The 15,690-nt window shown below is 38.1% G+C and overlaps 1 protein-coding gene across 2 annotated transcripts; it reads right to left on the reverse strand.

The window, feature by feature from the left end:
* Positions 1-311: 311 nt before the first annotated feature.
* Positions 312-13,192, reverse strand: LOC106334659 (THO complex subunit 2). 2 transcript variants are annotated; one of them, XM_013772975.1, is made up of 34 exons: positions 13,098-13,192; positions 12,823-13,002; positions 12,602-12,727; positions 12,475-12,516; positions 11,934-11,993; positions 11,746-11,808; positions 11,412-11,492; positions 10,995-11,066; positions 10,869-10,916; positions 10,704-10,772; positions 10,485-10,618; positions 9,830-9,905; positions 9,310-9,503; positions 8,958-9,038; positions 8,602-8,803; positions 8,290-8,520; positions 8,126-8,206; positions 7,910-8,029; positions 7,761-7,820; positions 7,137-7,264; positions 6,660-6,756; positions 6,449-6,577; positions 5,843-5,946; positions 5,357-5,537; positions 4,989-5,155; positions 4,200-4,806; positions 3,993-4,097; positions 3,223-3,378; positions 3,012-3,092; positions 2,552-2,926; positions 1,943-2,159; positions 1,043-1,848; positions 653-963; positions 312-528 (listed from the first exon to the last, which is right to left on the reverse strand). In XM_013772975.1, the coding sequence occupies exons 2-34, from the start codon at positions 12,955-12,957 to the stop codon at positions 459-461; spliced, it is 5,409 nt and encodes a 1,802-aa protein (XP_013628429.1). In that variant the 5' UTR covers positions 12,958-13,002; positions 13,098-13,192; the 3' UTR covers positions 312-458. The 2 variants fall into 2 exon arrangements, with proteins under 2 accessions (XP_013628429.1, XP_013628430.1); XM_013772976.1 differs by lacking the exons at positions 10,485-10,618; positions 10,704-10,772; positions 10,869-10,916; ... (6 more) ...; positions 12,823-13,002; positions 13,098-13,192 and adding an exon at positions 10,009-10,090.
* Positions 13,193-15,690: the final 2,498 nt, after the last annotated feature.

Below are 15,690 nucleotides of genomic sequence, written 5' to 3' on the forward strand. Positions count from 1 at the left end.
AAACAACTAAAAAGCAATAGTTAGACTAATCTCACATGATCAAAACCATATTCACAGAATTTGTAAGTGCACCTAGTAATAACAGGAAAAGAATTTGATGGATCTATCACTAAATTTTATCTCAATATATAATAGTCATATTAGATCAAAAGGAAAATCTTAGACTTTTCAAAGTTATTGGCCTCATAAGTCAGGACAATAAAAGTACTCTCTTTATAACCAAATAAAACACATTCGGTTATACCTATTCATTTGTAATACTTATACACAAAACCTACTAACAAAATATTCAGCTACGAACGAGCAAAGTATAAAAGCCAAAACCGTGATTGTTATTGGAACCGTAAGGCATTGTCAACAAAGAAAGATATCAATCACAATAATGTAGATGTTTAAAATTCCGACTTTTCATGATAAATAATCTTAAAACAAACGTAGGATCTTGGAATCATCAGAGTCTACTTCCGATCTCTCCGCTTCCGTTCTGCTCTCTGCCTCTTGTCTTCTTCCCACTCACGATCATACATTCTAAATACCAATGGTCAAGGAAACCTTGAAGATACACAATCAATGATGCATCATATAAGGGAGTGTTTCATAATGCAAAATTACTAAAGCAGATAAGATTATATAAGTTGCTATTCAAGGATACGGGTCAGGATCACGACGAGCCATCTTGCTGGAAGCTTCTTTGCCAAGAAGTCTGATGCTTGGCTCTTCAGGATAACCTCCATGTTGAATCATACTACTACTGCTCTTTCGCTGCTCTCTGCCTTCGTACGATGATGGTCCCATACCCATTGACAAAGATGACTGGTGTGGCATTGGAGAGTATTCCCCTGGCTCTGCAGATGAGACCTGTTGATCCCTCTTTATCTTCCTTCTCTTGGAGGCTTCAAAATCATCTTTCAATGGGATACTTTTTTCTCTTTCTCTTTCCCTCTCTCTTTCCCTTTCTTCTCCCTGCACATAAGAGTAGACATAAGAGTTTTATTCCTTTTGCATTTATGCTACAGTTTCTGATAAAGAGGAGCCATGTTACCTTCAGGATGATGGTTTCTCGGTCCTCTCGCTTTCGGTCACGAAAATCGTCATCTCTTCTTCGTTTCGACTCTTCCACAGAAACTGATGTATTCTCTTCAGAGCGTCGTCTCTCTCTTTCATCATGCCTCGGAGAAAGCCTCTGGGAATGCCTTGTACCTCCGGCCCTCCTTTCGGGTTCTTCTTTCGAGGCCATAGATTGTGGAACGATGTTAGGAGGTAGCGGTGGAGGTGGGGGTAAGCCTTGAGAAATAGAACGATCATCACCATGAGCTTTCTCAAGTGACGCGTCGCTATGACGCAATTTGCTTCTGTCATCTTTGCTTCTTTCATCCTTGTTTCTATCGTAACTCCTAGTTGTTCCTTTATCAAGCCCCCTCTCAACTGAGCGCTCTCTACCATAGCGTTCCATGGATTTATCTCGTGCTTTTACCACATCATCTGCACGAGTTTTATCAGAACGCTCGACTCTTTCTCTGTGGTCCCTGTCCTGTCTTTCATTACCCTTATCCTTTGCCCTGTCTTGATCTCTCTGGGTGCTTTGGTCATCACTGGGTGTTTTGTTTAAATCCACCCTAGCCTCTGCTGATCTGTCTCTATCACTCGGTCGAGCCTCACTGTCATGCTCTTTGTGCTCAGAGTCTGCTTTACGGCGTTTACTTGTTCTGTCACTATCTTCAACAGCATTAGCTCGTTTCTGTAACCTATCACTCGACCTCGAAGAAGTGCTAATTTCATGCCTAGGGGAATGAGCAGTCCGAGTAGATTGCTTTTGAGTATCTGTAGCTTCAGCACCATCATCTTTCACTGCATCAGAGATTAATGTTAGAATACCTGACAAGTCCGTCCAGTTTTCACTAGCTTCAATGAACGTCTTATGATTTTGTGGGTGAGATCAAACCTTTGGAAGAACCAGTAGCTAAGCTACCATTGCCTGCTGTGCTGGGAGAAGCTTTGGTCAAACTTGCTTGCCTGCTCCCCAGATAAATAACATCGTTGTCAGCTGCGGATGTTCTTCCAGCAGCTTTACCGGACTTTCCATCATCTTTTCCAAAATCTTGCTTTGTTGATTTGTTCATCGATGTAGCCGATGCACCTCGTTTAGAAGAAGGTTTTAACTGCCAACCAAAAAATAAATTAAGCATGATATAGAGTTGAAGCCTGAAATCTACCTGAAATATTTTAGCGAGCAACTTCCAACATAAAAAGGGTGGGGATAGGTTGGGGTGAAGGCGAAGAATATAAGATTATAGTATACTGCACTATCTTGGGATTAAATCAATTGACCTTAAGAGTTTTCACTCACAACCAAGAGCCCACGTGAGGGGATAGGTTATCCCAAATACAATACCTAATTATCACTTTCCTAATGGAGCTGTCAAATAAGTAGAAGGGGCAGGTTAAATTTCCTATATAATTTCTGTGTAGTGCTAGTGACAACTTTGGGAGTTATAAGTAAAGCAGGAGTTGCTAACTTAAATAAATAAAAGAGCAGGGAACATGATGATACCTCGGCTTCAGAGTACTTTGAACCAGCTTTGACAGGATTCTCATCAGATATTTTGGGTGATTCATCTGTTTCCTTTTGGTCCACTGGTTTCTTAGACACAGATGGTTGGGCATCCGATGGATTGCCTCCCTTTGATTTTGGATGTCCTTGATCAGATTTTGAAGGCATATTTTCCGTTCTTCCATCTGGTATTTTACTTTTTGACAACTGGTCCTTGCCGCCAGACTCAGGCTGCTGGTTAGCAGTAGATCTTCCCCCAGTTGATTCACCACCTACCAAGCCATTCTGGGAAGGAGTATGTTTAGGAGTATGTACTGGCGGAGCCTTTAGTTCAAGGTAACCCATGCCAAATTCTTCGTCAGTAACCCATGATGACTGCAAATAATCCACATTCAGTGAAAATTGCAAAAAAAAAAAAAAAAACACTCGAGTATAAAAAATTGCTGTGGTTAGCACTCACTTTTCTTGCAGATAGAGCAGCGGCAACACCAGTTGCCAAGACCTTAAGGTCCTCTCGCTCATCATTTTTAATTTTCGCTACCTGTGAGACAAGACCAACAAAGAACGGAAACATTAATCTTCTCACAAAGAACAACACATGAAACAAAAGCTGTACACATAAGACCAACTTAAATCATATTCATAAGACTGGCTAGTAAATAGGTACTTGCCCGTTTCTCGATATTATATCCAGTTTTCCGAGTAACTGGGAAAACACCAGATATTTTTGTTAGCATAATAAGGGCATTACGAATCTCCATGTACTCGTTTGACTCCAGACACTGGATCAAAAGCTTTGTGATTTTTGCACACCATTTCCAATGTACCTTCAAAGACATCAACAGAAGAAACAGCCATAAACACACATAAGAAACATGATATTGCTACTAGTAATTAAAGCATAACACGTGACAGCTAAATAGTAGAAATACATAGGGAAAACATATCCAAAGATGAAACTAAATATATCAAAATCATCGCTGAGTAGATGCAATGCAGTAACATCATATAAAATATATTTAATTGCTTTTCTACGCGTCATGCCATTAGTTCAACAAATAAAAAAGGTAAGAACACCCAGCTGACATTAAAACAACCCTTTAGTTGAAACAGTATAAAATATATTCTCGAGTCTTAAATATAGCAAATAATAGTTATAGTGCCTTCATAGCCTTGATTTTCCTGATCTTTCCGTTTTATCTGGTCAAAGACTCAAAATTTCTATGCGATAACGTCTCAGCTATTGGAAGATCTTTACGTTAGCCCTTAATACTTCCAGAGAACGTATAGAATTGCCCTTCTACTTTCGGCTGACCATAATAAAGAACACTAAATAATAATGAACAAGGATACTCAACAGCTAAAGAGATTATACCCTCCTCAAACTTGATATCGTTAGATTTTATACATATTACAGAAGTCAAGGATCAGAATTTCTAACCTTCACAAATTGTCCAAATGTGACACGCTGGCTGTTCGGGTATCTATAATAAACAGCAAACCCAGGCATGTTTCCGCATTCACTTTCATAGATTGATTCTGCGCTCTGAGAAAATATATGCGACAACACCAGCATTAGAAACTAGATCAAGAAATAACCCAATTCTATACTTTCATCGTCTAGGTAAAATAAAATTTCTCGAGTTACCTTCCAGTGGTATGCAATCTTCAAGGTCTCGAATAAAAACCTCCCAAGTCGTCCAACTTCGTATTCAGTGCAGCAGCAGATCATCGGTTGTAGCGTTTTACATATCAGTACATCAATGTGGTTGACTGTGTTAAAATAGGGTGTTCCAAGAGAGTGGAGCATATGTACAAACATAGCACAGTACACAGAATCTGCCATGCTAAATGTGCAACGAGGGAAAATACAACGTTGCAGGAACTCCATATTGATCTTCAAAGTATCAGGACAGGAGCTCAACCATTTATCCTTTTCACGTGAAAACCTTCTACGGACAGAGGCAACATGTTCTTCATGCTTTTTCAGTTCACCGGTTAGACGATCAAGAGATTCTTGAATCCTTTCCTTCTCTTTTTTTCTCTTCGTAATTGCAGAGCTGGAATTATCAGCAACCTCTTCCAGAGTCTTAAGGGCAGCATGTTGTTTAGATATCTCAGACTCATAACGACTTCTGGGAACATGGAGATCATACAGAGTAAGCCCCCAAAATGTAGCGTAGAGGTCTGGCGACAGACTATTCCAAGCTTTCGAGGGCAGCATTGTTCTTACTGTATCAAGAACATCAGACCACCTGCAAACATATTAACACGAGAGAAAGTCCAATATATCAGCATCTAGGTGTAATTCAATTAAATAATTGATTCTTATCACACATCAAATCTTCAGAAAAAGACTAATTGACACTTTAGATAAACATCACGTCCACAATGTTGGTGCGACCAAATATACTAAAGTTTTGAGTTGAGATATTACGTTACAGCTTTTTCAGATGTGCCGACATCAAGAATCATGGAACTCTCAGATTTTGATACATCGGAATCTGCATCAATAGATTCCCCACTGTCCAAAGGCCATGAAATATCACCATTCCGTCGACACTTAAAGAGCCTCATCACAGGTCGAAATACCAAAAAAGCGACCTGGCAGGGGATTCAAAACATAAGTTTGGGCTTCATAATGCAAAGCAATAATAGCAAAGTGAAGTAATCGCAAAATTAAGATAATAATGCCTAACAATGTAGACCAGAAAGACATGCGAAAGTGATGAAATTCATATTGTTAAAGAGTGCAATAACACAAGGGTAAAGAACAAGGGACAAAGGAAAGGAAAATCGAAAGACCTCTGGCTCAAGATGGTATGTATGAACAAGCTCTTCAAGCGAAGGTATGAGCTGAGCATAAGCAGTAGCGGGAGTAACAGCGCTAGAAAGAAAGTCCACGTATTGGAGGAGAATTCCATGACATCTGTCGAACTGTTCAGTGACCATCTTAATATAGGGTGCATCCGCATTTACCACAACCCTGCATATAAAGAAGTAGTTTACGTTATAATAACAATTATAACATAAATCTAGAAAATCATAGTCTGTTGACTAGATGAGTAACTGTACATCACACATACTCGATTTAGAGATATGAACATCGTTCGTGGTCAGACCAAATATAAAATATAAAATCTACAATGTCGATTTAATAGGGCATTTTTCTCTCCGTGTCTATTTAAGTTTCCAGGTATATGTTGTAGAAAATTTGCTCCAATTAAGACTAGTGCTCCATGCAAACAAATAATGCCAAACAATTTTGCGCAGTCAAATTTATCAACTTACAGTGAACGATGCTGGGCGATAAGTAACAAAAGGGGGATAGCTAGCTTTGGTTCGTCATTTGGGAGTAACGAATCTCGTAGACGGTTGGATGATTTGACAAGTGCCTGCAAAAACCAGGAAGACATGCATTAAATAAACAAATAAAGCATATTTATACTGATGGCGCTGTCGCAAGCTCATATGTTTTTTTATCTACGGAACCTAGCATCTATAGAAGTATAAAAGAGGTTTTGAATGAAATGCATTTTCTTACAAAACTAGACATTCTACATGAAAGACTTTAGATAAATAACTTGTCACAGCTTTGCAGACATGTATGCATCTGAACGCATAGACAAGTGACACAACAGTGTCAGAATATATGCAGCTGCAAACGATGAGCTCAAACAAAAATGTAGGGGATCAAACTTGAATACAACCAAATCAATAATGTTTCATTCAGATTACTTGGGAAAAAAAGAACCTAAATTTCAAGCTGACAACATAGCCAATTTTCTCTAACAACATTTAACAGATACATGCACTTGTGGTAAAGACCAAAGGTTGGCTCCTCTCAAGATTTAATAAGATATTATTTTAAGTTTCTGGGGATCTATAAAGACAAACCTTGTTGTTCCGTGTCATGCCAAAGGATGTTGCGTGATAACGTAATGTCTCACTTCCTGCCATGGCATCCAACTGATCTTCAGTAAGGTTCTCAGTGTATTGTACATTTGCCATCTGCTGGATCAGTTCCTACAAATCATTGTCGAATGACAGGCAACCACCATTAGTTTGAATAAGTTGGATCATAAAAATTTGAGGAATAAAAACCAACCTGGAGAAGAACAAGCTCAATCCCTTGGCCTCTCTTTAACTGGTTAACGAGATACTGGAAAAGACCCCTTAACTCCATTGATGGATACTTCTTACACCTGGATAGCATGATGTTGTTTATCGAAATACTCCAAAATGATGGCCTTTATTACTTTATGAATGAAACTACTATATATATGCATCATGCAGATAAAATTTTGGCGAAATGACAATATTCTAATGGAATTGAGAAAGATAAAACACTTATGAGAAGAAACACATGGAGAAACTAACACGATGAACACATAAAAAAAACTAATGGCTAACTTCTAGAGGTTAGCACTCGTACACAACGTGCTTTTCTATCCTGGGCATTACTGAAAATATGCCTAGACTACGCAATCACAAAAAAAAACGCCTTTAGCAATCCGTTCTCACTCTGAAAATGTAATGAAACTATTTCTAGCATGTATCAATGCATTCTAAGAAAAACACATACAGGTGACCCCAAAATGAAGCCAAGGATTGAAGCCAGTCTGATAAATTAATCCCGTCATCTTTGAGTTTAGCTCGTCCGCTTTGCACCAGTCTTTCAATCACGACATATTCCAGGACATCATACTCTAGCTGTGTATCAGGAAGAATTTAGAAAGTATGAGAAGCTTCTCAATATCAACAATAACTTAGAAATGAAAGCTGACAAACTCCCTAAATGTACTAGAACATTAAATTAAAAGGGTCTCTGAAAGAATATATTAGGATCCATCTGACTGCATCCCAATTTACCATGGGTTTACAATGTACTATTTCACTTCATTGAAGCCTTCTTCAGAAGCTCATGTTTGGGTATCCGCCAAACCAACATACCCCATTTCCGATATTCTAAAACTAACAGAATGAATGCTAGAACGAATGACTACAATGCATCACTAAACCTGCAAAGCCAAATCACACTGACTCGTGTGAAAATAAATTTACTTTGCACTCTGAAAAAAACACTGGCAAAAAGACCATCCGTTATATTTTTTATTCATAATGCGTGTATAGGAAAACCGAGGTGAGTAAGGGTATAAGGTCAACAACGGCAATAGCATACAAACAAGAGGCATAAGGCGGTACTGACCTGTGTCAAGTATTTGAAGGCGTCTACAACAGGAGCAATCATATCTCTGTATGCTTCAATCTGTTGCAACAAGAACCTAACAGTTAGCCGTCTGAACAACTCTGACTACAAAAATAGTAGCAAAACCAAATTTTGCGGTAGATTGACACCTGAGTCACAATTGTCCGAAGCACCGTCATGGGATTGGCATGCGCTAGTTTTGCCACCATCCTTCCTAACGGCTTCAAATTTTCTTTTGCAAGCCGTTTCAGAATCCATCTAGTGTCCAACTGACATACGAGAATAGCTCATGAGGGTCTGAAGATGCATATTTCCAGCTGTATAATATAAGGATAAAAGGTCGAAGAAGTTATACTGCGCAATACCTTAGCCACTTGCCTTGCTGCCAACAGCAAAGGATTCCGCTCATCGTCCTTTTCCCACTCACCATATAAGCGATAACGAGCCTAAACACAAAATTAAGCAGCTGGATAAACCATCACGTTCTACAGAAAAAAACTATTTGGATAAGAAACAGAAGCAAGTTAACCTCATATGGAAGGAGACTCATCACTTCCCAAATCTCATGACCAACTGCTGGATTTGCAGGTATTAACTGTAACGATGACAGAAGGCATGTTCCAAGGGCTTCTTCCACTCTAAACCTAGCTTCCTTCAGGTGCTTGATTTCATCTGCACTACCTTCTTGATTTGATGACCCATCACTACTGCGAACAAGATCTAAGGCCGACAAGTAGTAAACCCTTAATAGTCTACAAATCTGCCACAATGGTAAACATGTATCAGCTTCAATCTTCAATATTTTGTATAATCAGAAATTTAAAGGCCAGTGCACGTGCACCTTCTGCAGCAGTTGTGTATTACGGTACAAGTAGGGTCCAACTGTAACAAGCATCTGAAACACTTCTTTAAGATCTGAACAAGTTTTACTGGCACTTGTATTAGCAGCGTGGGCAATCTTTTCTGAACCCGCAGAAGAAGAATTTTGAAAACGTGTCTGACGGGCAATGCGATAAGCATGAGTAATTCTTTTCTCTATAAGCCTGAAACATAGAGCAAAAATATCATTGTTTTCATCATAAATTAGTGGCCAGAGCTGCTGTACTACTTAGGTGATACATAGAGCTGGAGTGAACACTGAAAAGTAACAAAGCAGTTATACATCTGATGAAAAAATAGCTGAGTTCACTCACTAACCTAAACAAGCCATCACATATATGATTGTGAGCCACCGGATTAAGAGGCGCAAGACGCTCGAACATGATATTGGCATGACCCCTGAAGACAAGTAAATTGTTAACAAAATAATAGGAGCTTTCACTTCAGTTGAACAGAAAGGGGAGTAAGTACTATGGCATTAGTTATAAATAAGATATACAAAGCAGCTTTGAAGAAGTATAATTTGAAACTTCACATGCAATAGTTCAAGGCGGTGTAACTAAACAAGCTGTTTTGATGATAGTGGATTTGTTATCAAAAAAGAAATCAAAATGGGGATGGCAAAGCTTTCAGAAGAGTTCAATTTTTTTATATAAATCAAGAGGAATACCAGTCGTCCACAGAGAGGAAACCATCAAGGAGGCCCAGAGTCTGATTATTTTCAAGCTCTGGTATTCGCTCAGCAACAGCTTCAGTTTCCATGTCTAAAGCAGCATAGAGATCAACTTTGAAATCTCCTTGCTTCTCATCCTCCATAAGATCCTTCCCAGTAGCAGCAAGATTTATCTTTCCAATATTATTGGCCTGTAGGAAAGGAAGAATTTGTAAATATGACAACTCGTCAATAAACATGCGAAAGAAAGGCTTCGAAAACAACAAATAATTGGCTGGCTTCCAGGAAAATGGACAACTGCTTAATATGTAAGTATTAATTAAAATCTGGACAAGATGAGCAGACCATCGTATGTGCAGCGGAAACAAGTTTTTTCGTTTGTCTTAAGAGAGAAAAATGTATTAATTCAGAAGAAACATAGAGACAACTTACGCTGGGCCAGCACAAAACTATCTTAAAACATCTATACACATGCATCTACGAACTTCTTAAAGGAAGAGAACAATGTGAATCGTACCTCTTCAAAACGCTTTGCAGAATAAGTATTATAATCCTCAAAAACTTCTTCGTCCTTAGGTAGCAGATGTGCATATCTGTTTTCAACAATTGGAAAACAACATAAGAACATACGGTCCATTGATTTAGTATAGCTTCACTTGTTATTAACACAAGGAAATGTAGCAAACTCGTAATCACCGAATCAGTGCACTGGTAAAACAAGATATTGATTTGAATGAATCACTTGCAAGATAATAAATCATCTACTAGGTAGTCATCCCCAAGAGCAATCTCGAAGTAATTTTTTTAGAGCAGCCAAAATAAGTTTTGACAGTCAAAACCCCACCAATTTCCTATCAGAGTGCATCAAGAAACAAGCTTAAGAGACATAGCTACCAACTAGCTAAAAATACATAATGAAGAAAAATCTTTCATTTAGATTCCAATTTATATAGCCTTATGCTAACACAATGAAAAGAAAGGCAATCGTTATGTACAACAGTACAAGTATCCAATTCAAAAGGAAATTTCAAAGGCATCGTCTGCAGAAAAGGGATAAAACCAGTTTATTTCCTTAAGGCAACATATAAGCTCGACTGAAAATTCCCCAGTGGCTTCTAAGGACCTAGAATGTAAGAAAGAAAGGGAAAAACAGATCAAGGAAAATTACTAACATGCTTTCAAGACTGATGAAATTCTTCTTTACTAGCAAGGCCGTAAGCTTATAGAGCCCAGATGGAACTGGACTATTCACCTCCAATCTCTGATAGTATTGAAATTTAAATCCAAGAATTTGTGAAGCATGAGACTGCATATCAAAGAGATTGGGTTTAGCAAAAATAGTCTCTCAGGCTAAGTGGTAGAATATGACAACACGAGGAGACATTCCAAACCTTGGGAAAGATAGGAATTAGATTGAGAAACGTGTCGTAATCTTGTTCAAGTTCAAAGCAATCCAAAACCTATTCGTCAAAAACAAAGGGAATATACATATAGGGAAGGACAAAGGGATGCACTCTGATATCAAACAAAAAGATGAAAGCGACAGAATAACTTACAATGTCGAAAACACGGTTCGGATCAAGGTCAAAATGCCCAATTAATGACTGCAAATAAATATTTTAGTTCAGAAAAGATAAATGGAATACGTATGTGAAACATAACGTATCGGCAGAAGTAAAAACCTTGATAATTCCCATAGTTGCTGCTGATGCATTATGCGAAGAACCTGCAGATCCTCGGCATAAAAGGGTAATCTGCACTCCACAAAAGAATCTATTTAATGAAGTTGTAGTACTGACAATCTGCTTCAATCAAACTCCAAAAAAAAAAAGAAACCCTGCTGACATATATGTTAGTTACTCTGCAAAACTATAATTAAACTAGCAGAAGATTTTCCTTCCAATTGGAACCGTGTGAAAAGTAAAGGCTAAATCAGCATCGTAGAAGAGATCATCGCATCCAAAAACTAAAGACGAGCATTTCTAAGGTGGATTTCACAGAGAAGGCAGTAAAGAGCGAAGATGTATCTAACAACAGAGCATAGAAAAGAAGGGGACAGAAAGAATGACAACAGATAAAAGCCGGAGATCCTCACTAACCAATTTGGCATATCCCTCGCTTTCTTCACGGAGTAAGTTGAACTTTGTCTGCTGGTACAGAAGACGAGTGTTTAATCGCACCTGAGTAGCACAAGCCAGAAATGTAAGTTATAAGCAATGATCTGTAGTTACAATGGTCAAGGAGAAACTCTTTAAGAGATAAATCTACCGCAAAAGGAACTCACTCAAACTAAATATTACACAAATCAGACTACAGTACATTTGTATTTACTATTAAACGAGATGAGATATTATCATTATCAAATTACCGCCGTCCCTATAGCAAATTTGTATGTCACAATAATATAGTAGTTACAGAAGTGTGAAACCTCACCTCTTTCCCCTTCAAATCTTGGGCTTTTATTTTAACCATTTCAGCTTCCCATAAAAACTCCTCCTAATAGAAAATAAAGAAATCAATCATCAGCTACTTCGTAATAGTTACTTTCTTACTAACCAAGAAAATAGAGAGAATGGTGAAAAGAGGGATCATTAATTGGCTGGATGTCACCTAATGTTTACCTCACAACGCTCTTGGAAGATCCTTTGAGGAACTGTCTGTGATTCCACAAGCCATTTTGCCTACAAAAGAAAACAACTAAATTTAGCTGTGAGCATAGAAAAACTTGAGGCGATGGTAAATGAGAACATAAAGTATATTTTAACGAAGAGACTTAAGTATGTAATAATCAAAACTAATAAAACACCACGAATGCTAATAACCTCCAAGTAAGCAGCTTCAAGAAGTTTTGATCAAACATACAATGTAAAGTCTAGACGAAACTGCACTAATCGAGAATTGAAGGCAATACGGTCAAAGTTTCAACTCTTTAGGCTTAAGGAACCTTTTACGATAAGGATCAAGTATAAGGCTCCTTGCAACCCGCCCAAAATGAGCATAGAGCTAGCTGAACCTTAGAACACTACTGATAGCAAAACAACACATGCTCTAATTACTAGCATAGAATGCTATCACATGATTTGTGCCAGTAAATTCTTGTTCATACTTCATAACCAAGACTAACAAGGCAAAACCAGAACCAGTCGAGGTAAAAGTACTGACCAATTTTGTTAGGCGAGAACGGTGATCCCCCGACATGGTAAGCTGCAAAGCAAAGAATCCAACGCTCAGTACAATCATTTGAAAGCAAAAAAAAAGGTCGAAACTTTAAGATCTATTGAAAGCCTACATCTTGAGCTATCTGAGTCACAACATCCGCAAAACAAGAAGCTAACTCTTCCTTCGATGGATCATCCAAAAACTTCACCTTCTCCAACACTACCTTACAGCTCTGAATCGGCAACTCGCCACGAACCTGATAAACCCATTACGACGCACCTTCAGCAACTCGAACACATACGCATAGATTGGAGAAATAGGAAGAGAAGGTTTGTGTGTGAGCGTGTATACCAAAACCCAACAGAGCTCGTATAGGAAACGAAGCATCGGTACGGAGCTGGGCAGCTTGGAACCGTAGCTGCCACTCTTCCCTTCGCGAACGAACTCCTCCGTCACGTACTTACACTCAAGTAGCGGAAGAGACATCTCTGACCCTCTCTTGTGGTATCCTTCACTCCCCGATTCGAAACCCTAGAAGACGAAGACAATAGCGTTTAGACTGCTGGAGAATCCGATTGGCGGGTATAAATAAGCATTCCTGGTATCGGGAAGATCAGGGAACGAACAATTGATCGGAGAAGATGAATTAGGGTTTTGGAGAGATCGTCTGATTCGATGCGAAGTGAGATTGAAGACGATGACGGGTGTTGGCTATGTTTTGTTTCAGCTAAACGCAAAATTGAACAACCATTAATATCGTACATTTTACATACGAACCGGGTTCGGTTTAGCCCAAGGACGTTTTCTGATTGTGAACCGGCCCATGGGCTTAGTGATCATCACATTTTTTATGATTAGGGCTTGTTCAGGTTGTTGCTCCATAACGTGATATATTAGAGCATCCGCAACTGGGGACGTCGAGAGTCCTTAGCATCCTAACCTAGACAAATTAGATTATAATAATATTATTTAAGCTAAATAACCTAAGGATCAATCCGTAAATAAGGATTTACCGGACTTGATCCTTAGAGACGTGGCATGATTTGATTCGTTTGATCGGCTTTTGAGTTTGGTATTGGAAAAAAAAAAGAAATCATTTTCGACGGAAGACGCAGAAAAAAAAGAGAGCTCTCGACGAAAGGCGATTCGATCCGTCGGAACACGAAGGTAAATCGAAGCCTTCTCATGGAGTTTTTTGGATTTAGATTAGGTTCGATGTTGTATTTCTCTCAATTTAGGGTTGGGTTCTCGGTTTTCAAACGATTTGGGAATTTTTTCGTATGAAGTTAGGGTTTCAAACGATTTGGGTTTTCAATTGATTTGGGGATCTTTTCGTATGTAGTTAGGGTTTATACACGATTTTGATTTGAAACGATTTGGGGAGCTTCTCGTTTGTTTTACCGTCGATTATTACAACCGAGTTACAATCGAGTTTTACAATCTTCTCGTTTGTTCTTAATCTTTGGTCATGTTTTGTTCTGACGGTTCTAACTCGATCTCTCTGTTTTGTTCAATGAAGTGGGAGAACCGGAGGGTAGACCTGTTGGGATCAAGGCTGCTGCTAAAGCTTCTACTAAGAGGAAGAAGAGTGGTAAAGAAGAGGAGTTGTCACAGTTACAGGCCATCATGGAAGTGAAATAAAAACTCTCTAAGCAGAAACTGCTTGATCGTTTACTTGCCAAAAAAGATCCACTCACTGAGATGGAAACATCTCTTAAACTCAAGCTTATGTCTGAGATGTTATGAGGTAGACATGTCGTATTGCGTAGTTTAGATATCTCGTATTAAGTAGTTTAGCTATCTGGTATTAAGCAGAAACTGCTTGTGTTCTTTTAAAAACTATAAGTTCAAATTCTCTATGGAGTTGTCTTGAGTAGTTACAACTACTTTCTTATTGTATCACATGTCGTATTACTTTAATTATTTGCTAACTCTTGTCTTTTGTTTTGTTTCAGGTGCAGCTGTAGGACATGTGAACTAAGTCACAGGTGCATTTGTGAAAATGTTTAGCTCATGTGAATCCAAGTCACGGGTTGTATGTAAGAAATGTTCTATAAGTTTCCCTTCGAGCTTGTCTTTAGGTAGCTATCTCGTTTGCTTAGTTTCCACCAGACCTTCTTTCCTTTTGTTTCCTTTTGCTACTACTGTATTCTCGGAGTTGTAATCTTCTTTTGCTGTAATTCGAAGTTGCGGATGCTCTTATGTCCAGCAAGTTGTAATGAACAAGTACTCTTTCTCATAATTCGGTAACGCTATCACTTTAGATGCTTCTCTTTACTTGCTTCTCTTTAACCAATCTTGTATAGATCATTTATAACCAAAGTAAAGTTGATCATGTATGCCAATCGAAACTAAAACTTATAGAAACCAACGTACTTGCTTCTCTTTACTTACTTGATCATGTATGACCAAACCAAACTAAAGTTTTATAGACATGATCCCAAAACTTATAGAAACCATATTAAAAATTGTTAAAAATGATAATAGAATAACTATAGATAATTTGAACTTATAGAGAATTTGAGCTCATAGATAATTTTTTAGTTTAAAAAAAATAAAACTTGTATATAATTTGAACTTATAGATTAAAAAAATAAAACTTGTTGATAATTTGAACTTATAGATTAAAAAAATAAAATTTGTAGATAATTTGAACTTATAGTTTTAAAAAAATAACTTATAGAGAATTTGAACTTATAGAGAATTTGAACTTATAGTTTATAAAAAATATTATTTTTTGAAGCAGGATACCTAAATATGTCATCATTTTCATCCGATGAACTCGAAGAAAGATTGGACGAAATTTTCGACGAATACTTCGAAGATACATTCAACAACATAGTGGAGGCCCAAACCATTAAGAAAAGGAAACGTGCTTATATAGAACGAAACCGTGAAGCAGGACACGACCGCTTATGGAATGACTACTTCAGCGAAGACTCGACATTCTCGTCACATTTATTCATACGCCGTTTCCGCATGAATAAGGAATTATTCTTGCGTATTGTCCATGGCCTATCAGAGTGCATTCCATTCTTTCAGCAAAGAAGAGATGCAACCGGGAGGTTTGGTCATTCTCCACTACAAAAATGTACGGCAGCAATTCGTCTGCTTGCTTATGGTTCTGCGGCTGACACGGTTGACGAATATCTCCGACTTGCTGAGACCACTGCACTTTCGTGTTTACATAATTTCACTGACGGAATAATACAGTTATTC

The sequence above is a fragment of the Brassica oleracea genome, chromosome C3 (assembly GCF_000695525.1).
Source record: "Brassica oleracea var. oleracea cultivar TO1000 chromosome C3, BOL, whole genome shotgun sequence".
NCBI lineage: Eukaryota > Viridiplantae > Streptophyta > Magnoliopsida > Brassicales > Brassicaceae > Brassica > Brassica oleracea.

Coding starts and splice junctions, on each gene's coding strand:
- LOC106334659 (XM_013772975.1), bottom strand. CDS start 12,957: ATGTCTCTTCCGCTACTTGAGTGTAAGTACGTGACGGAGGAGTTCGTT. Junction 4,098..4,199: donor AGATTGCATACCACTGGAAG/GTAACTCGAGAA, acceptor ATATTTTCTCAG/AGCGCAGAATCAATCTATGA. Junction 964..1,042: donor GAGAAACCATCATCCTGAAG/GTAACATGGCTC, acceptor TCTTATGTGCAG/GGAGAAGAAAGGGAAAGAGA.